The sequence below is a fragment of the Trachinotus anak genome, unplaced genomic scaffold (genome assembly GCF_046630095.1).
Source record: "Trachinotus anak isolate AG129_WGS33_773 ecotype Australia unplaced genomic scaffold, CSIRO_AGI_Tana_v1 ptg000010l, whole genome shotgun sequence".
Lineage (NCBI taxonomy): Eukaryota > Metazoa > Chordata > Actinopteri > Carangiformes > Carangidae > Trachinotus > Trachinotus anak.
Window position 1 is genome coordinate 2,972,856 of NW_027273861.1, and position 22,374 is coordinate 2,995,229.

The 22,374-nt window shown below is 46.1% G+C and overlaps 1 protein-coding gene and 1 long non-coding RNA gene across 6 annotated transcripts in view; one reads left to right on the forward strand and one right to left on the reverse strand.

Moving 5' to 3' along the window:
• The window catches only part of lnx1 (ligand of numb-protein X 1), a 52,351-nt gene that overhangs the window by 2,862 nt on the left and 27,115 nt on the right, over positions 1 to 22,374 (reverse strand). For 2 of the 5 annotated variants that reach the window (XM_071486868.1, XM_071486867.1), the window contains exons 3-8: positions 8,683 to 8,936; positions 6,416 to 6,571; positions 4,125 to 4,333; positions 3,608 to 4,036; positions 2,377 to 2,511; positions 457 to 634 (exon numbers count right to left, since the gene is read on the reverse strand). In XM_071486868.1, coding sequence (XP_071342969.1) covers positions 457 to 634; positions 2,377 to 2,511; positions 3,608 to 4,036; positions 4,125 to 4,333; positions 6,416 to 6,571; positions 8,683 to 8,936 — 1,361 coding nt within the window. Of the gene's footprint in view, positions 1 to 456; positions 635 to 2,376; positions 2,512 to 3,607; positions 4,037 to 4,124; positions 4,334 to 6,415; positions 6,572 to 8,682; positions 8,937 to 18,242; positions 18,966 to 22,374 lie in introns of those variants that run through there. The other 3 variants (XM_071486871.1, XM_071486870.1, XM_071486869.1) reach the window with 3 other exon arrangements.
• On the forward strand, positions 4,329 to 5,153 carry LOC139626524 (uncharacterized). The gene is made up of 2 exons (XR_011692327.1): positions 4,329 to 4,536; positions 4,998 to 5,153. It is a non-coding gene; the product is annotated as an uncharacterized lncRNA (long non-coding RNA).

The window sequence follows — 22,374 nt, forward strand, 5'->3', positions numbered from 1 at the left end:
CCACAAATTCTCCTTTGGAATACAATAAGTCCTGAGCACTGTTATGCTAATGTCTGTTTGTGTTTTTGGTTAAGTGTGTTAGAGCCAATTTGTGGAGCACTGAACCACAGCAGCACCACTGAGTTTTCCACTGGATGAATAACCTTCATAATGAAACACACGTCCTCGGTGTTCATCAATCACTCCATCTGTTATATACAAAGTATTCATCACCAAAGCCAAATGCATGACAGTCTGTCCGCCATTATGTCAGCCCCATTGCTTTGCACAACAGTCACTGACAACCACGCAAAACAAATACTCCATTCAGTAAATGAGTAATTATTTTCACGGCAGCACTGAATGCGTCAGTTGTGGTGATGAAAAAGATGAGTAACATTCTGATGATTACAGGACTAAGTCTACAGGTGTTTCATAAAAAGAGGCAACGAGAGGTTCATCAGTGATTCACTTTACCTTTGCGGATGGAGCCCTCCTGTCCCACCACTCCATCAGGGTCCACGTTTGTGACGTAGATGGGGAGGTCCCACCCTCGGCTGGACATGCCCCCTGCCACCGTCATGCCCAGGGAGTCATACGGTTCCTTAGTCAGAGTAACTGTCTTCTCGTAGCACGCCGGCTTCTGACAGGAGTCCTTCACAGAGGAGAGGGGTGAGTTAATAATGGTAGTGGACAGGATCTATAATATTCTCTGTGAAGTGCATTCAGATCATGTATGGAGTTATTTTACACATGACTGAATTTTAAAAGCAGCAGGGCTGTTCTTTGCTCCAACACCATGAACAGTGTTAATGCCCCACTGTGATGGTACTGTACATAACGACACGCATGACATTCATACCGATGTTGTCATAGTGACGTCTTTGTGTACTCTTGTTCTTATAAACACTATAATTCAAGAACAAAATATGACATGAACTCAACTTACACCAAGAGCACCTTCCATAGACTACATAAACTAATTAGATCTGAAGCAGCTCATTTGCATATTAATGAGGGCTGTTTTCTCTGGGACATGTGATAGCCCTTTAGCGGTCGGGGAATTCATATGAAAACCACCCAAGTTGTGCTATGGGAACAAGCGTCCAATGACACAGATGTAGTTGCCGATTAATGAATGACCTTATTAGCGTGCGTGGTAATGTACAATATATGGTGGTAATAAGGGTGGGAACTCAGGCAGCTCAAGTGCCTCCTCATTCTGTGTCCATGTTTGATACAGAGGAACTGATTAATTCATAGATGTCATGATGTGCAGCTTGGTTTGGTGAACGAGGCTGTGTGTGGGAGACAGCAAGTTGTTTTTTATTTATGGCGAGTGTGTGTGAGTCAGATGGGGGAGGGCGAGGGAGAGTCGAGTAGTAATGAATAACACATGGACACATTGAGGTTGATGGGATGTAGCCTGCGCTGCTTCGCTAATGTGCTGCATTCACACATTTCTGCTGCACTCACAGGAGGAGATCAGCTGTGGTCACATGACCGACCCCAGGGCATGGGCACTGGGTACTGTTGTGTGAACACTCTCCACACTTACTGCCTTCCTACGCATTAGGCAGTAGATTGTGTGAGTTGTGTACTGTTCACTGCTGTGTGGTTTACTATGTATGTAAATATATCCACACTTATGAAGAGAGTGATTCATTGTGATAGAGACTCATTTCATCTAGGGAGCAGTTGTGCCAGTACAGTAAGCATAACATGGTTAGCTTAGCTTAGCATTCAAAACTGGAAACAGGGAAACAGCTGGCCTGACTCTGTCCAAATCAGCCAACCAGCTCCTCTAAAGCTCACTAATGGCAGTGACACATTATATCTCATTTGTTTGCTTTATACGTGCTGGTAGGATTTTGTTATCTCTGGACAGTTGCGAAGCTAAAGTATGCGGTTTCTGACTGTAGAGTCATGTTGACCAAACAGGTGAGAGTGGTATCAATCTTCTCTCCTAGCTCTCTGCAAGAAAACAAATAACCCTGATTGCCGAAATGTCAAACTCTTTTTTTAAGAGGATTAGCCCAAAGTGCACCTATAGTGTTTTAATTGGAGATACAATGCATTTTTAGGGACAGTGATGTACAGAAGCTGGCTGGGGAAAAGCCTTTGGGTAATGATGACAGGAGATACTCTACATCCTCCCTGCAGAGCAACGGGATGTTTTTGTCTGTGTGGTGAAGAAAAGATGGCTGATGTGAATGCAACAGCTCCATGAGAGGAGAAGACTGTCCACCGCACTGCTTGAATGACAAGCTTCATAATACCTCCATGGATCATTTGCACCTGAAAGGGAATATTTATCTTGGGATGGGGAGACGGTGGAACAAAGCTCTTTCCTGCATGTTGGTGCTGCTCTTGTCTGGTCTTGTGTGTGCCACTCACCAGTAGTGTTTGCTCTATATCCACCGGGGAGTAAGGCGGAGGACCATCCATGCCCCACGGAGCCTCCTGTAAGATGTCTGGGGTAGGCAGGCAGATCTGACGAGACACTATGAAGTGCACCCGGTCCTCGCTTGCCTAGAGAACATTAAGGCACAACAGAAAGTTTAGACATGAGTTGCAAATGATACTGAGGTCATAGACTTTTTAAAGATTCAGACTCTTACGTTTACCTGGTATGAAGCTACAGCCAGCAGCCAGTTAGTTTAGCTTAGCACAGCTGGTTGGCAGATTTAGTTATCGTCAGATAGATCCAGGCTAGCTGAGTCCCCATTTTCAGTCCTTATGCTAAGCTAAGCTAACTGGAGAGTATTTCTCAAAAATATCAAACTGTTCCTAAAAAACTGCTCATTGGAGCATCACAGATGGATCTATCTGCACATCTCCAGATACTGTGAAAATCTGTGTTTGTTTTTGTTTTGTTTTATTTTATTTATTTATTTTTTTCAATTTGCTTGAACCGGCCCTTTAAGAAGAAATTTGTCAGTCATGGTTTAGATTCACTTCCACCTACTAGGAGTGAATTGCCAACCCAGCCCCCCCCCCCCCCCCCCCCCCCTTTTTGTTTTTTCATTCCTCTGAGATTTTCCCAGGTCTCTGCAGCACAGAGCTGACTCCTGAATTAGCCAGTCCAGCCCATTATTGCCTCAGTTGGGCTAATTTAATTTCTTCCCTGCCAGTTCTTAATCTCTGACAGAAAGTGCCTGCTCTGAGAGGCCATCTTGGCTCCGCAGAGACCCAGAAGAGCCGGTCAGACTGCTCACACAGGAACTCCAGGCCCAGAGACCCTGCACAGTCAGCCGCAAACATGCCACAATTAACCATGATTAACAACAAACACACCACCATTGACTGGCATCAACCAGGAACCAGAGGCAGCTGCATGGTCCGGTCCATCAGGGAATCACCACAATTAAATACTATTAACTGCAGTGAGTGCAGACACAACAGCACAGTACAACACAATTAGCCTGAATCACCGCAATTATCTTTAATACCTCAGAGACCCTGAGTATGAACAGAGCCCAGTGCTTCATGGTCTGTAACCACATGTGGACTAATTTGAGCATCACAACTATGGACTTTCTATAAAATGCAAAGACCTGCTGTCTTAAATAAATGGATTTATTTAAAGAAAGACCCACAGACTTCCCCAGAATGCCTGCTGACTGACCTGGATAAGCAGGGCAGCGTGCTCTGGTGCTCCGTAACGCAGATCATGCCCGTTGATGGCCAGCACGCGGTCACCGACACACAGCTGCCCATCCCGAGCCGCCAGGCCCCCCTCCAGCAGGTGAAAGATATAGACTCCGTGCTCCTCCGGCCGCCTCACAAGCTTAATGCCCAGCTGCTCTTCTGGAGTGCTTTTGTTCAGGACCACATGGATGCTGTCATCCCTCAAGGGATGGTGGGGGAGGCCGTGAGACGGGTGGCCCCCTGCACCATCGTGGCTGTGCCCGTGGCCATGTGGGTGGCTATGTGAGTGTGAGCGGTAGCGATGGCGCTGTTCTCTGAGCACGGTGAGTCGGAGGAGTTGGCACGGCTGTTTGAGGGTTGCCATGGCGAAGCAGTGGGGTACGTTGCTGATGTCAATGCCGTTTACCTGACAGGGCAGCAGAGATGGAAATGAAATTAAAGCTCTGATTGCTTCTTACTGACAGGAGATACCACTGTCACTGTTTCTGTGATACCTTCAGGATCATGTCCCCTGGCAGCAGGCGTCCATCCCGTGCAATGACACCTTCTCTGTAGATGTCCTGGATGAGGATGCGAACGAGGGGGGTCTCGTTGCCGCCAACAATGCTGATGGCCAGCGGTTCTGAGGGGTCCACCCGCGTGATCTTAATGCTGGTAACTTCCCCGTCAGGGATCAGGTGATGGAGCTGAGGAAGAGCCAGCACTAAAGGAGAAGATGGGAGGGAAGGAAAAGGTCAATTTAGTACTGCATGATGACAAGAACAAACCCAAAACTGAGGAGCAGCCAAATAAAACAGGAGAGGAAGTGGGAGAAAGAGAGGGAGAGAGAGACACATGGAGGGAGAAAGAGTGGTTGACCATGTTGGAGAAGTTCAGCAGTGGAACCAGCTGTCTCTACTCCCTCAGGTTAGTAAAAACAAACTTGTACAAGCCAAGAGGGAAAATTTACTTGGCTGATTATCCTGCTCGATGTTTGCATCATTAGTCACATACATCTGTAACAAGTATGCTTGGGAAAACCCTCAATTTGAAATTTCCACCAAGTTATTACTTGGGCGGGGATGTAAGAAAAGCTACATACACACAGGCTTTTTGCACTGTGGAAATGTCTATTGAAAAAAAAAAGTGCATTTTCTAGAAACAAGTCAAGGAAGTCTGCTCGAAATGTGTCCCAGAACTTTGACATCAAAAATTGAAATTTGCTTTTGGAGCAGATTTTTGTTTTCACCTCAAACCTCAATCAACACACAGGGTTCTGCTTTAACAATAGATGCAAGACTTTCTTTAACCAAATAATAAGATTTCCAGCAAACACACCTCATCGTAAACTTTAACACTTCTGAGAAAAACTTTTGTTTTTTTTCTAGTGACACCGCATTTTATTGAGCCAGCTCCACTCTCCTCATGCTCAGTGGTGAGTTTCAGAATGACACATCCTGCACTGGACCATGTGGAGGTGGGTGGGGATCTTTCTGTGACTGTTTTGGCCAACAGCCTTGGCCAATAAAATGACAGTAAAGATGTATCTCTCGTCTTATTTCTTTTCCTTTGGTTATGAGAAATGGTCTTCCTCTCCTCCCTCCTCAGCATCTGTAGCTCCACAGACCCAGTGGCTCGTTCTACTCACGCTGCACTTTCTCCATTCCAAAGTCAATATTTAGTCTTTATCACAGCAGATTGCTCCAAGGGTGGAGAGCACATTAACACAGAGACCAGCAGCTGTTACGCAACCCTTCCATCTCTCCACCACACACCCTTTCAACCTCTGCCTCTCTTCACCCTGTCATTCCCCTTTATTTTCACCCCCTCCTCCATCACTACATCTTTATTTGTTTCCTCATCTGTTGTTTTTTTCGGTATCCGCTGTTCTCTCCATTTTTTTCCCCCGTATGGATCTATCTATACTTCACTCTCCTTCCTCTCCGTCTATCTTTGTCTCTCCAGCGGCAGGTAATGAATATTTAATCTATCCTCTCAGCCTCCTCAGTGATGGCCTCAGAGAATAATCTAGTCCCCGATCATTCGTCATCCTTCGTTCTTACGCAATACCACAGCCCTTCTCTTCTTCCCATCACGCTGCAGTTCTACCTCAACACTGAGCTCCCCTCTACTATATACGCTCCCCCCTACTTTACCACACCAAGGGTCATGCTGTGGATATTACGTTAAATACATCTTGAGCACATTTTCTTTTCTACATAACATTTTATTGATTGCCCATGTCAAGAACTTCTCTCCCTGAGGACTCCTCCATCAAGTTGGTGCAAACCTGTTGACCCTTACTGTGTAGAAGGTAGAAAGGAGAGGAGGGGGAGGGGTACAAGGGAGAAAGAGGTGGAGAAGGAAGGGATAAAAAAGGAGAAGAACAAGAGGTGGAGAAGGGATGGAGGATGTCATCAGGCTCGTCTTCAGTGACCCCCTGTATCCCATCCCTGTCCAGATTGCCTGAGGCCACCACTCCCCCCCCCCCCCCAGTCAGTCTCTAGTGATGCACCAGTGGACTTATGCAATCAGCAGCTAAATTATTAAAGGAACATATGCTACTGTTACACTGTGGGCTCTCAGCCGTGTCACCCTCTTCAAAAGGCTGGGGGAACATCGCAAGTACACACATTTTGGAGACGTGCACGCATGTCGAGCACCCACTCGAGAACCCTCTCCACAGATTTGTTCAGTGCAGACACAACACTGACGTCATTCAGTCGAGACACAACACAAAAGGTACAGGACAAGCACAAAAACACACAGCCTGAAGAAAGACAGATATGCAGAGCTTGAGCCGTACCTTCCTGCGGCACAGTGGAGTTCCTGGCATTGTCTCTCTCCTCAGACGTCTCATGGCTCACTGCGTTGCCACTCTTGGTCCTCCGCAGGACACTGAATGCCCGGTTCAGCCTCCTGAAGGAGCGGCTCCTCACTGAAGAGCGGTCAAAGTTTCTGACTGCAGAGAAGACAAGGGAGAAAGAGAGGCACTTTATAGACTACCTCACCCTCAACATGCCCGGACATGTCTGAATCTGCCTCCTCACAGCCAATCAAATACCACCTCAGGGTTTACAGACCATTTAGACTGAGAACACATAGGGAGCATGTCTGTGTCACTGTGTTGCTTCAGGTAGAAGTAAGGAGGAGGATCCAGGAGGCACAGTTTGATTATATAATACATACAATGAGTTTTCAGGCTTCAGACGCCAAATCACTGCACAGTGTTGTATAATACTATGAAACAAGATTTAATAACTTATTTTTTTCAGAAATGTTTTACTCCTTCATCTTGATGATAGTGAGATAAACAGTAGAATTACACACTGTTCCCGATGTATTTGATTGGCCAGCATAGTTTATTGCATCACATTAAATATACCCTATTGGTTTTTCTTTGGCTGTGAAGCAATGTGTTCACAGTGTTTTGTGTCCTTCACGAAATGTGGCGAAATGCAATAGTAACATGTCCACAAAGGCAGTGAAGAACAAGACTGGTAGCAAGTAAATGTTAAGGCTGCACTGAGCTGACTGTTTCTGTCATGGCACTGAGTCCTGGTTCCTAAACACAGCGTATCTTCCAATACCAAGCACCAATCCGATAACTGTGCTCTCTCATTCCCAGATTTTAAATGTGAATGTGTGGAAATCATTGGAATCATTTCATGCAAGCTAACATGAGTCAGCAGCATAAATGAATGCACCTGCCAAAGAAACTGTACTCTGCAAAATGGATCGATGATGTCATAGCCAATACCTGATTGACTTAATCTCCAGCGATTCAGCATTTCAGAGTTAATTCCTCCTGAACATGGATGTAAATGATGTAGGATCTAGATCAGCTTTGCAGATGTGTTGTGAGGGTGGAAATGCATCAGACATGTTTGTTAAACCTCAGGCTTACACACATTGCATTTTGGTGAGAAACACCTCATGTAAACTTAACTTTTCTTTGTTTATGAGAAAACTCCACATGGGCCCTTTAAGGAAAAAGCTGAGCCATGTTCAGTTCTGTCCTTTAGTTGTTTTTTTTTTTGCCTTTTCTTCCAGGGTTTATTTGTTGAACAGCTTTCAACAAGAACAAATAATGCATCTTTTTTGTGGATGGAGGAGCTGGTCTCAACCGGTGGCTGTTTAATTAATAAATTCAGTCTTTGCTGAGTATAGTTACATGGTTGCGCAACCACAGCAGTGATGTAACAGACCGTGGACTCTGGTGACCAGGTCCAAAGGAGACCCTCCCAGAGACTCTTGTCTGGTACTTTTCTCAGGAAAAAGACAGAGGGTACAGGAGGCTGCAGCCCGGCTGCACCGAGCACAGGGCAGCGAGCCTCTGCAGCAACCCCCCCTCCCTCTGCGGGCCTGGGGAGATGTGAGGGCTCCTGACAGCCACATTATTCTTTAAAAGCTTCTGGAGCTGACAGCTTGTTCAGCAGTAGTGGTGCTCGTAGTGGTGGTGGTGGGCGCTCAGCCGGCCGGGCCTAAATGCTGGTGCAGCGTCATTTGGTGTCCCCACTGTCTGTGTGCTCACGTTAGGGGGTGGGGAGACGGATGGGGGGCAGAGAGGAACACTCGTCACGGCTTCCTGGTTTCACAGGTGGGAGAGCTGCGGTCACGTCACTGGGCATTAACACAGACCTGTGTTAGCTATTTTTAACCTTCTCTGTGACTGCATAATGCACCTCTCACTGACTTTTCTCTGATTCCTCAAAGAGAGAGTTTATGGATTGGTTTAAAAAAAACACGGCAGCAGAGCTAATTGGCGAATAGGATTTCTATCAGACACCATTAAGGAAAACAAAGGATGTATTTGTGGCTGAACGAGTGTTTGGGTCGTGCGTCATGAGTCTGCAGGTGTAAATGTATGTTTGAACATGGATCACTGGCACCTGGTTTTAACTGGGAGACTGTAACTGTGACTGGAAAGCTCTCTACTCTCCATTGATTTTCAATCTGTCATTCTGGCAGACACGTGCTCCCTCCAGCTCTCTCTCCATCGTCAGATCACTTCAGAGTGACCCCACGCAGAACTGAACACGACTGCACACAAACAGCCCTCTGCCCACTCACACTCACTCTTCTTGCTGCTGCTGCGGGCGGCCAGACTGGTCATGCTCCCTGACTGACTGTTGTCCTCCATGCTGGGGTCGAAGGCGGGGTTAACCAGACCCGGATCATCTGACAGGAGGGCCACAGCGGCGGAGGTCGGGCTGTCGTTGGGCAACGTGGCAATGGTGAGTTCTGATGTGCTGTCGGTGCATTCGCCCTCCTGCGAGCGCCGCTTCCTGTCCGCTGAGAGCCCATAGTGAGAGGCCCCTTTACACCTACACACAGGGGTCAAAAGGTCAGTCACCACCTCAAATTACACAATTACTGCCAGACATGATGATGAAACGGTGATGCTGATGGTTTGACATGAATGAAATTCTGTAAAGAGCCACACGTCAAAGCGGCGAAAGTCAACAAATTCATGTCAACATCTGAGGAGAAGGTCACATTGTCAAGACTAATGGGAGCAAATTTAAGCATCTCCTCCAGCCTGAGGCTTCGTGCATGCTGCTGTGGCCCCCGCCTCACACAAAGACTGCTTATCTGACCTTAACACTCAAAGAGAGCCGCTCTAAGATCCCACACAGCCTGTAAAATAAGCCATAACAGGCATAGTATATATCCCAGTGCTCTCAGTTAATATTCACACAGCAGCTCACTGAGCCAGGAATGTCATATTTATGCTTGTCAAGAAAAAAAAACAGTTTCTGCTGCTCGCATGCCTTCTTTGTGACAATATCTGGATCACATATAGGGTGGGGTTTTCTCTGTGGCTGTCAGCGTGATCATCCCCGACAGATGATTGAATACAAATGTAAGAAAACACCCGTTGGGGGGGGGGGGTGACACAACATTTGAATATAAAAGAGAGTTCATCTGAATGTTCTCAAAAACAAATCTAATTCCCAAGTTCCAGGTGTCTTCTAGCTGTCAACAACACCACAGTAACCACAACACATGTACTCATTTCTCTCTCTCTCTCTCTCTCTCTCTCTCTCTCTCTCTCTCTCTCTCTCTCTCTCTCTCTCTCTCTCTCTCTCTCTCTCTCTCTCTCACACACACACACACACACACACACACACACACACACACACACACACACACACACACACACACACTCATGCACATGCTACATGCCAAGGCTTCTCATGCTGACATGATTAAATTGGGAGTGTTTGGTGTGTGAATTACAGATATCCCAGGGTACTGTATTGTTAAAGAATTTTCCTCCATCTGTAAGCCATAAAGGACTTTGAGCTGACACTTCATCAGAGGCAGGCATAACACTGGCTCGTCTCTCCGGCTGTCTCTGCGGAGCCATCAGCACAAACATTAACTGAGCTTTAATGAGCTGGATCAAACCCAGGCTCTGCCTCAACAGTAGCTCAGAAAAACAAGAGCAGTCACATCCTCTCTGTGATGGAAGACGGGCCGCCGAATCTTAGATGGCAGATATTAAGCAAAACAGGAGAGGTTAAGTAACAGCGAGGTAAAATGGTGGCCATGATTGCAGACCAAGTAGCAACCTCCACGGCTGAAAAATGAAGCCAACATGCAAAAACTGCACTTCTTCTAATGGCCACTTGAGTCTGGCTCCAAAAAGGGAGTCAACCCTCATAGAGTCCCATGTTAAAATGTCCAACTTCACAGCAGAGATAAACATATTTACATGTGACTGTCCCCCTGAAATAACCAGCCCACAGGTCATCTGTCAGCAGGTTATTTGTTGAGGAAGTACTTATTTTAACCCAAATCACCATCTTTTCCTAAACCTAACCAAGCCATGGTTATTATAGAAACTCTGTGTGCCACTGTTGTTACAGTCCGCTTGTTTATTATTGTAACCATGACAACCGAGGTCTGGTAAGCATGCTGCCATTTGGGGCACTACTTCAGGACACACTGCTGTGGGTCATATCAGAGAGCGACCTAGTTGTTCAGGTTGGAGGACGGGTTGATTCACAGCCTGGTCTCTGTAGCTAATTTCTTCCTTCATGAGAACTGTGTTCACAATTATAATCAATTTTACTAAGGCTTAAAGTTCTGCATAATTGAGGGCGTGGCTTTATGGGACAGGTGGGTGAGCGTATGATTGCAGCAAACTAGCATGCAGGTCTTTGCCCATGCCCATTTTTGGATAAGCCAGGAGTTAGGGGCGGAGTCAGGCATTGCCAAGATGGCGACGGTGGAGCAGCTCTTAGCTTCAAAGCCACTCTTCAGAAACCTGCGGGTGGACGTCCATCTTTATTCACAGTCTATGTTGCAGAACCACATAAGAAACAACATTTGAGCTCAGGGAGGCCATCGCCCCCCCTCAGGGCACCACATCACTGGGAACAGCATTTTGTCTCAATAACAGAGCTGTCTGTGCGGGTCATGCACTCTGTCCATATTTCATAGGGAAAATCATTTCATCCTGAAGTGGGTTCTATATCTCACTTGTAGCTGCATGTCAGGCTCTCAGTTAGATACAGCATTACACAAAGCTGAAGTATTGATCTCACTCCAAGCTCTGTGACATAACACCTCCACACTGTGCATGTGTGTGCATGTGTACCTGCGTGTGGGCAGTGCCACGGTGAGTTATTCTTGTTCATTCAGTGAGTAAACCGAAAGCTATCAAGCATGTCCGTGTACCAAAACCCCCTCTAACTGAGTGAAGTGGTTAAACAGAGCAATATTTCAGTCAAATGCAGAGGAGGGGGCAGTGCTGCAGTCTTAGGGTGTGTGTGTGTGTGTGTGTGTGTGTGTGTTTGGGGGGGGGGTCAAAACAGCTGGTTCTCACGACACACACACACATACACACACACTCCTTTGATAGGCACGTGTATGGCACTCCTGGTCCGCTGACTGTGCGGAACTGAAGCCTCCGACAACATTTCTCTGTTTCACCAGGGGTTGTGGAAAATGGAAAAAACCACAGTCAGTGAGTGGAGATGGTCAAATACTGTTGAATACAGGTTCATTCAGTTACATAAATCTCACAGACCACCCAAACATTTTAGAGAAATGTCCGCCCAAGTATTAATGAATGCACACTGCACAAAGAGCTCGGTGCTGGAGCGGCTGTCTGACTGTGGAGGATCTTCAGGGCTTCATTTCTCTGATTCCAGAGCTTGGATTAAGATGATAAAAAACAGAGGAAAAATATATTAAGAGCCGTCCCACAGTGGGGAACAACAGATACACGTTGTAGTTTTTGATAAGTCACAGAAACATAAAGGCCGTCACAGCACAGTGTCTCTGAGACAGCAGCACACAGCCATTGTTTAGAGCTTTATTACAGGTTTTGTCTCTCGCTAATTAAAATCTCCTTCCTCCAGAGAACAAGAGTTGCAGCTGCTGAGACTTTTAATGTTTGAGTTTTAATGTTAAAGGGTAAAATACATGCTGTCTGAGGTTACAGGCAGGGGAGCGTGACAGAAGCCCCTTGTCTTTCTCACCAGGGTGGTCTTGGAGCTCTGGAGCCAAGGTAAGCGAGCCAATTAAGTCGAGGTGAAGCGCTTTGCAAAGACATCCACATACACACAGTATCCCTACTGATTTCATTTTCTTCTGTCTTCTCTTTCCCACACAAACACGCATTCTTTTATGTTTAATGATGGAGGTGCTTATGCAAAGCTGTCCTTTGCTGGTGAAGCGTCATTTTTCAGGGGATTATCACTGAGCTGAGAGGATGCTCATTAGCACCACAGTATCCTCGTCTTGGTCAGCACAGCCTCAGTTATCACATCATCTCTAAACCCTGGGATCTGTGATGAGATAAGGAGCCTAGACACCAAAACATCCTCAGCACCCCACCCCCACCCTCCTCTCCTCCACTCGCTCCAGTGCAATAACAATCACCCATGATGCTTTCGGAGACGCGGTGGTCGTGCCGAAGTGCCCTGGCTGTGACACAAACAGCCTTGTTCTTGTGATGTGAAATAAACACCAGCTCACAACTCATCAAAGCCTGTGAGATTCTCCAATCCTCTTTAGGGGTGAGTGGATTATCCTTACTAACCCAAATACTCTCTCCGCTCCCTGACTGTCACGGACAGTCGTGTTGGGCCACACTCATGCAGCCCAAATTACCTCTGCTGAGGTGACAATTCCAGGTCAGACAGTCAGATACAGAAACGGTGCTGAGTCCCTCTGCATGTTTTCATGTGCTGCAGGCGTGTAACACTGTAATCATGCTAATGGCTGTTTATGCACAGTGTCATTTGGGGGGTTACAGCCAGCTGACTTGTGCATGAACCACAGTTTGAGTGACTTTGCCTAGTTGAGCTCTTCTTTCTTCCTTATTATTGAGGAAGCAGCAGTAGCAGTTGTCCCAGCAGCCAACTCTCTGATGCTCTTCAAAATCTCTCCAGCAGCACCTGACACACAAGAACCCCAGAGCAAAGGAAAGAGTCTCTGGCTGCACTCAGAGCCCTGAGGTAGCTTGCAGGGTTTTCTCATAGAGGAATGTGTGGAATAGAACAAGAGCATGTGATGTATGGGAGGTTTCCTTGTGCAACAAGAAGAAGAATGTGAAAGAATCTTAAATAGAAGATGGGAATGCACAATATTCACTCTGATCTATTAGTTTTGAGCACGGAAACATCCTCATCTCTGCCACAATTTGAGCTGAAAAAAGACCAATTTAATTTTCTATGACCTGAATAACAAAGGGCAAATCAAAAGCATGAAAATCGTACAAATCATAAGAAAAGCCAGGAAGGCGCTCGATCTCCACCAAATTTCTCATTGCTTCATATTAAAGGCAAACAATGTGTTACAGACCCAGGCTTCACTCAGCATCTAATCCAGATAATTCAAGGCTGGAGTTCCTGTCTTTGTCTGGCTGTAATAGCTTTTGGCTAAGACACATCAAGACTGAGCAGGACCCCCCCCCTACAAAATACAAAACAAAAAAAAAACAACAAAAAACGGGGGAGCACCTGTGGCTTGTAACACTAAGCAGCTAAACAAGGCGGCTGGTGCACTGAATTAAACATTACTGCTTGATTAGATTAGTAAATCAATTACTGCTTTATCACACACTGTGTCACATAACAAACACATAAAGTGAAGTTTGATTGGGAGGGAAAAGACAGAGTGATGGATGGAGATATATATATATATATATAGATATATATATATATAGAGAGAGAGAGAGAGAGAGAGAGAGAGAGAGAAGCATACAGTAAAGACAGACAGAGTAATCCAGTTAATGATGAACCAGAGGAGTGTTAATCAGAGGATGCGTTGGTGTGTTGATTGGATCCGCCTGCTGTGAGGGGTAATCCCATCTGCTGCATGAAGAGGGGGTGAGACCGCAGCCAGGGGGGGACACTCGCCCCTGTGGGAGGACATTTTGACTGAGCTTGTTTCCAAAGACAGATCTGCTAAACTGGAGTAGGAGGCGAGGTTTAGTTGGGTGTGACATCTTACAGCCTTTGAAGATGAATGCATACAGAGACTAAAAGTGAACGTGTACTGCAGCCCACACAGCACATAAATCCTGCCTTTGTGTTTGAGCTGTCTCCATTGTGCTCCTGCGCAGTGAGTGGTGGCTTGGCAGGTTTGGCTTGCTCCATGCGTCTGTGCCTTCCAGCCGCCACGGTGTCAGCTGAGTGAGCCTGTTACAAACAGCCCAAACTCTGAGTCATGGTTTTTCAGGCAATCAATATGTGCGATCATCAGTTGAGCCCTGACCCCATGATCAGACTGGAAGGATATTTATGCTGAATTTACTGTGTCAGTGTCTGGTTTCAACCAAGAGGGCAATCTCATGCTAACAGAGACGAGCACAGGAAGCACTGGAGCTGATTTATTTGCTGCTCTCTGAGCTGGATCTCAGACCTCACACATGTCCACCTCAACAGTGGCTGTTTTCCAGCCCTGCAGTGAAATACTATGTGTACATTTCTCTCACTGAAGTGCAGACAACTCTAACTGTAATTCCCTCTGCACGATCCTGCATGATCATAGAGAATCCCCTCCAGGCTGCTGTCCCACATTGCTCTTGGCACCTTTTAGTCTATATTTCTCACTCTATGCCACACTAGCCCTTGGCAGTGTCCTGGTTTCTCTACGTCCATTTGCCATGGTACAACTGCCTGAAACACAGCCAGCTCCGGCCAGCCCGACCCCAAGTCCTGGCACTCAGCAGGGCGCTGTTCATGTGAGAGATTAACTGCTGGCTGCCTGCTCTGCAGATTAACCTGCTGCAGACAGGAGACGGTTGAAAATATTCCATGTCAAACATGTCAAACCTCAAACACCTTAAACAGTTAACACACACCTATTCTCACAACACACCTGTCGTCAGTGATGTGGCTCAGAAAGTAGGGCGCTCGATGTAAATGATACAGTTCACTGCACTGCGGAAACAAATACAACATATGGAGGCTGCGTTTACCATAAAACACAACACACAGTCACGCTCAGTCCCGTCTTTAATCCCTCCCTGCATGCTGACGGTGACACCTGTCCACCGCTGCACTCCTGCTTCCACAGACACACACGAGAGGAAGGCCGTGCTGAAGTAAACACTCTGACCTGCTCCTCGCTGCTCTCATGAATAAATGAGCACATACATAATTCATCTGTTCTTTTGTGACTGTGTATTTACACATGCGTTCTGCACCCTTCAATTATACATAGCAAAATGTGTGTTTTGTTGTGTTGCTTCATGCCATTTGTTTTATGTGAAGCGCAAAGTGTGGTATGAAATTCATGTGTTGTTCTGTTTGTTTGTGAACAGCTTCACCGTGTCCTCTACACGTGTCCTTGCCCCATGTTTCCTTTCATGTCTGATTGTGGATGCGGCACACACTGCTTCACATTGTTGGTTCTTGTAGACTTCATCTGCCCATGCATATAAATGTTCCCATGACGGAGCCTCTGGATGTGCTATAGTGTAAATCCCATCATCAAAATAATTAAGCTGATTTAAAGTTATCTCCTTTCAGGAGCTGTGGAGTTGTTCAGGAGGGGAGGATGTAGGCTGTTAGCCTGATTTCTATCTCTCAGCCACTCTCCCCTCGGCCTCCCCCGTGATTCTGGCCCGCTTCATCGAGACAGGGGGGAAGCGGCCTCACTGCTGAACAGGGATTAATATTAAATCCAAACAAAAGTCTAATTAGTGAAGCCTGCCCCACACTCAGAGCGGCTGCGGGGCCAGAGAGGGCATGGCATGGTGCGCCGCCTCGGACTTGAGATGGACCCGGCATAAACTAATCACTGGTATTGTTCACTTCCAGCGAGTGCGTGGCCAGCAGGCGGGTGGCTAATCCTGTTAGTCCATGCTGAAGATGTCCGGAGCACTGGGACTGCGCACGGCTCTTTGTGATCAAACACCTCCTAGATGAGGGCTGAAAGGATGGAAGCTAAGCTAATCATAGTGTTTAAGACATCTCAGCCCAGGCCCAGAAATGAACACAGATTAATCATTAATGCTCTACAGCACCGCACTGTGATTATCAGCGGAGGCCATGTGGGCTGGGGGAGGGAATAGGCAAGGTCTAATGATGTGTGTGTGTGTGTGTGTGTGTGTGTGTGTGTGTGTGTGTGTGTGTGTGTGTGTGTGTGTGTTAAGTAAGTAAGGAGTAAAAAATCACAATTGAGGTCTCCCCTGTGTGAGCCAGTGCTGCATTTGTATTGGCCATTGCTGACAGGGTAAAATGTCAGTAACTTAAGCATTTCATCACAGAAACATTTACTCTCCCCCTGCACCCCCCTCCCCCACCCCACCCACCCACCCACACCCCGTGTGTTGCCTGTGTACAAGCTTGTGTACATGCAAGACAGATTGCAGCCACTCTTGTTTTTCCCACGCAATATCAGCTCACCGTAGTAATCACATCTATCGAAAGAGAGGAAGCAGAGGCAGTCAGAGACGGTGGTCACACTGGAGGCTGCTCCTGTCAACAGTGTGGATAAAGACAAATGGTGTGCCACTGCTCTCCAGCCAGCCAGAAAAACACCACGTCCGTGTTCGTCTGCTGCTGCTTTCTCTCTGTCACGTCATAATCAGCAAAAAACAAAAAACAACCTGACTGTCACAAACAACAGAAACATTATATGTATATAAACAGTATATGGCCAGATGGAAGGCAGGCACAGGAAGTGACCCTATACCCTCCTGCCCCCTCTCCTCTCTGCTATACTGCTCGTCCACTTCACTGGGCAGTGAAGTCCCCCCCCCCCCGTCTTTTTACATATGATCAAATGTGAGGATTTCATTGGTCTTCTCTCCTCTTTGGCGTCCATTGTTGTCCAGTTCGGGCTCTTGGTGTCTGCAGGAGCTAAAGCCCCACTCAGAGGAAAGAGCAAACAATGAAATGAGGGGATTTGCGAGACTCTCCATTGTTCCATGTATTCATGCGGTATAATGGGACGTTTCCGACAGGCTGGAGAGAGCAGCGGTGGCCTGGCCCAGCTCAGGGATCAGAGCACGGAGCTGCCGGTTGTGAGTCAACATGAACCCCCACACAAAGAGAGTCTGGGGTTCGGTGCAGTGCAGAAAACACAGTTCAGAGGACGAGGGGCCACCTGTAAAATGGTGTTTTTTCTGCTGTTTTGTTGACTTCTGCTGAAACGATTTATCAATTATTCAATAATTTGATGACAATTTTTGATAATCAATTATTCATTTAAGTCAATTTATGTAAAAACAATGAATATTTCCTGATTTCAGTTTCTAAAATGTGAGGATTTGACACTTTTCTCTGTTTCATATCATGTAAACTGAATGAATTTGGCTTCTGGACAAAATAAGCAAATGTAAAGACGTCGCTGGGCAGTTCTCACTGTTTTCAACATCTTTTAAAGGACGGGTTCATAATATTTGTAGAAATAACTGAGAAATCAGTTACTAATGAAAATAATCCTAAATTGTGAAGGAGAAGAGCTTTGTCATGGTGTTAACACTCAACTCAACAACAGCTCACATTCTGCCGTGTTTATAATGTTTGCTATAGAAATATTCATGACAAGGGAAGGTTGTGCAAATGTGCACCAACAGGTGTGGCTCTCCGTGATGGTGATTTTGTTTATATGACAAAGCTTATGTCTCCATAATGTATCCTATACTGTGTATTGAACAGATGCAACGTGAGAGCAGCCAGCTCTGAATTTTTAATGCTGAGGTGAAAGTCCACGAACACACACCGTAGCTACAACTGTCCATATGCTCAGCGAGACTCACGCACACACACACAGTGTGTAAAGGCTACAACGATGAGCAAATGCGTGCTGACATTTTTGCTCAAATCCATAGAGACACACACACAAACACATACAGAGAGAGAGAGAGAGAGAGAGAGATGCCATGCTGCAGTACTGCTCTGTAGCATCCAAACTGTCCTGAACAGCACAAAGCTCTACCTGCTGGCTCTACTGCAACCGGTGACCACAGCATCAGAAAGCTTCTCCTACAATTTACCCTTAACTCTTAACATGATGATCACAATGTAAACAGAGGAAGTTGCATACAAACAGATGGCTGATGACACACATTAAAAGCTGCATGGACCGCTGATGGAGGGGAGAGGTGATGGGGTGATGTCGGAGGAGGGATGCAGGTGGAGGCTGAGTGTTGTACTCACAGCTCAGAGTAGAGGATGTGCAGGTTGCCCAGATTGTCTGTGTAGTTGGCCGGGCTGAGCCAGGGCAGGACCAGCAGCAACAGAGCCTTCATGGTCAACGCTCGGCTCTCTCCACTCTCTGTCTTCTCCCCTTTTCTCTCCTCTCTGCACCGAAGCTTTCTCCTCTTCTATTCCCCTCTTCCTCCCCCTCCTCCTCCTCCTCCACCTCCAATTCTCCGAACCTGGCCGTGCTGACCCCCCCTCCCCACCCTCCTCCTCCTCCTCGCCTGCCTTCCTTCTCCAGAGGCGCTCTCAAGTTAGAATTAATCCTTCACTTCCTACCTTTTCACCCTCTTTCTTTCCTTCACTCGTGCCCCCCCCCCTTCTCTCTCTCTCTGTATCTCTGCCTGTGTGAGTTTCTTCCCGTGCCTCAGGCTGGCTGCCTGGTCATCTCAGCTGCAGAGGCAAACGGGCCAGTTGCCAGAGGTTGAAGACGGAGCGGAGGAGGAAGAAGCAGCAGAAGCAGGTGCAGAGGAGTCCCGCTGTGGCACAAGAGGAAGAGGAGAAAGTGCAAGAAGAAGAGGAAGGACACCCGAGCAAAGGTGGCACATTTGGAATACAATTTGAGATGTGCAGCCCCTTAATCTGCCCCGGGGACTGGCGAGTTGTAAGAGGATTTGCGCTCGTATGCGTGTGTGTGCATGTCTGTTTCCCTCAGTGTGTGCATGTGTGTGTGCGCGCGTGTGTATGTCAGAGAGAACAGTGCAGCCTGTGACTTATACTGCAGCAGAAACCACTGAGGGGGGGGGGGGTGGAGCAGACCAAACAAAGACACGGAGGGGGGAAGGGGGAGGAATCTAGTCCTGCTTTGATTGGCTCTGCCCTCTTCACATGCGTACACACACGCACTCAGACTCAGACATACACACACAAATACAACCTCTGCATTCACCTCCCATCGCCTGCACATATGTTGGCCTGTGAAGGGGAGGATGGGTGGGGGGGATATGTTGCCTCCAAATCCCTACCCCTCCTCTTCAGCAATGGGCTGCTCCCTGTGCTGCAGATTGGTCTGATCGCTCAAAAGAATCTGCCTACATGTGTGCAGAAAAAAAAAACAAAACACGGCTGAGCATGACTATAACAAACTGGCAAATCAATATTCTCTGCAGGGATGAGGCTTCTTACTCTGAGAGATTTGAAAGCGAAAGACGGGTAAAAAAAAATATTTAAAAATGCACATTTCATTCACTCAGTCATTCATTTACACTTTCAGAAAACACACAAATAGAGTGAAGGATAGAAGGAGAGTAGTTGAACCCTTCTCTCATCAATACCTGTTCCGGGCTGTGTTAGGTGTTGGTGGCTGGCAGTGATTTGAGGCTGCGATGTGATCCTGAACACAAGAAGCTAGGTACATTTACTCTGCTAATTGCAATCAGCTCGTTTGAGGCCTGTACAAGATTTTTCTTTCATCCTTTTCTGTCTCTTTCATCTGTCTCCGCTCTGCCAACCCTCTCTGTAGTAAACACGAAGCAGGAGGATAAACGCCTCCGAATCTGAAACACTGCAGCACCTCCAATCTATTTTCATTCCATCCTGTCAAATCTCACCCTTGATCCCTTTTCCAGTGTTATTTATTTTAGTCAATTTTATTTATACCCAAATCATAAATTTGTCTCAGCGTCACAAAATGTTCTCCTTTCTCTGACCTTTGTTTCCATCTTTTCACTTGCTTTCTACTTTTTCCTCTCCTCGTTTTCTCTGCTCTTACCTTTTTATCAGTTTTTCATAGCGCTGAGCCGTCTGCTACCCTGGAGAAAGACACTTAACTGGTGTAAATACCCTGTCTGAATGAATATTTCATGGGTGGAGGTGGTGTGGTTACAGGTTGAATTTGTCTGTGTGTGCGTGTGCGACTGCGCGCATGTTAATGCTTGCATGCATTGTCCAGTTGTCCTGCGGTATTTGAACAGTACGCACAGCAACAAGACCACAGGGCACGCAGGAAATGGAAATGTAATTGGATTGTGACAGGATGCAGTTTGTGAACAGAAACCAGTCTGCCCCACAGGAGTCGTTTCATACACTACCACATTAACTCGCTCTCACAAAAACACAATCATAACACACACACACACACACACACACACTCACACTCTCACCCCATTTGTCACAGCTGATGTATGGAACACAGGCAGGCAGGGAGACCCGAATGCAGACAGACAGGTGGGCAGGCAGGTGCAGGTAAGGTGGCCAAAACTGGAGTCCAAATTATAAAATTAGTCCCTCCTTAAGGTTGGAGGACCTTTGTCGTCAGGTTACAATATCAAACACACGGTTAAAGTAAAGAAGTAAAGGAAATGACCTGGTTGGTCTACTGTGTGAAAGTCCTGTGTATTGTCAGCCAAATCTTTTCCAAATGCGACAAAGACTTTGTTGCTCTGTTCACTCAGTTGTCAGTTTATCAGGTTCACCTACACAGTCTAATACAACAGTCCTGCAGTAAATCCTCCTCCATGAAGGTTATATTTCTCAGTTTTTATTGAAACTGTTTTATCGAGGCGTTGATTCAACTGTGCGATTGTTATGGAGGCTGCAGTTGGTGGTGTTGTTGAATTGTGCTGAGTTAGATGGACAGATGTTTCTATTATTCTGTCCACTCCATGTATGTAGCATAGAGTAGCCTACTGTAGCAGAGAGAAGCAGCTTAACCACACTGTTGTTGGGTTCACTCTTTCTTCTTCAGTCGCTGTCTGTCTCATACAAACACAAGCAGCAAGGACACACACAAAAGTAACCAGCACACTTAAATAACAGAATCAAATTATAGTAACCACTAGTAATTGTCTTTTTTTTCCTTTTCCAAATATTCACACAGGCTTTGAAGAATCCCTCTGGGCTTTGAAAGTCTACTTGAAAACAAGTACATTTTCAGAAAAAAACAAGAAGAAGAAAAAAGAAACACCATCACGCTCAAGGCGGAACATCAGTGAAACATACAAATGAAACTCTGAGTAAATTAACTTGGCTAATACAACCACAAAAAATGAGACTGAGAGGCATTCAGGGGAAACCAGTTTTAAGGATTACTGGCAATACATGCGCATGTAGCAACACGAAAGTGGTAGGACAAAAAAAACAAAACATGGAGGCTGAGTTCTGTGCAAGCCCTTACAGGACAAAGTAAAATGCCAACAAGAATTACCACTGATCAGATAGTGAAGAGTTTGTTCTTGATTGCAGCAGATGTGTCCAGAATAAGAATTTCTCCATCCAGAAGCCAATAAAGGTCACGAGTGATTGGATGAGTATGAAATTAGCTCTAGCCAGATGGTTGGCTGTCTCAGTCATTACAACTCCTGACCCTGTGCCAGTTTCTGGGGTATAGCCAGAGACAACATAGGCACAAATACACCCACACAAATATATGATCATCGAAGGGCACAGATGAGATGTGGCAGTTTGTTTTCAAGGCTTTATCCCCATGTTAGCCATTTGTGCTACCATCAATTTGAGACAATCCTGCTTGGAACAACAGGCAGATCCTAGTAATGTCCCACTGTGTATGTAAAGGTCATACAGATGCACATGTTGAAATCAGACAAAATATTATTTCACAGATTCTGCAATAAAAATCATTTCAGAAATACATGCATCTCCAGAATGTGGATATCAGCTCACATTTTCAGTTCAGGGACTTCAACACAGAAGATCTGTGCTAACAGATGGGCGACAAATTACAGAAAAAAACCTGAGCAAGTAAGAGGAGAAAGACGGTTAATGCAGATGCTTCCACACACGGAGACAGAAAATGGCTCAATATGTTAGCCACCCAGCATGTCCTCCAAATTAAACAACACGATAGATCATTTGTAACTATTCTCCAGAGGGACAGGACAGGACAATGTCCTTTATCAAACCATTACAAATACCTGTTGCAAAAATTATACCATTTTCTGACCTCTGTTGAAAGTTTGGTTAGGTTTAGGCACAGATGATTCGTTAGACTCAGGGAAAGATCAAAATGACTATTCTGTTGTTTCGAGACCTTTGTTGTCAAGGTTAAAATAATAACCACTGAATCATTTTTTTAATTTGAGGGACGAGCATAGCTCCTCTGATGAAAATCAAGTGTTTCAATTATGATTTT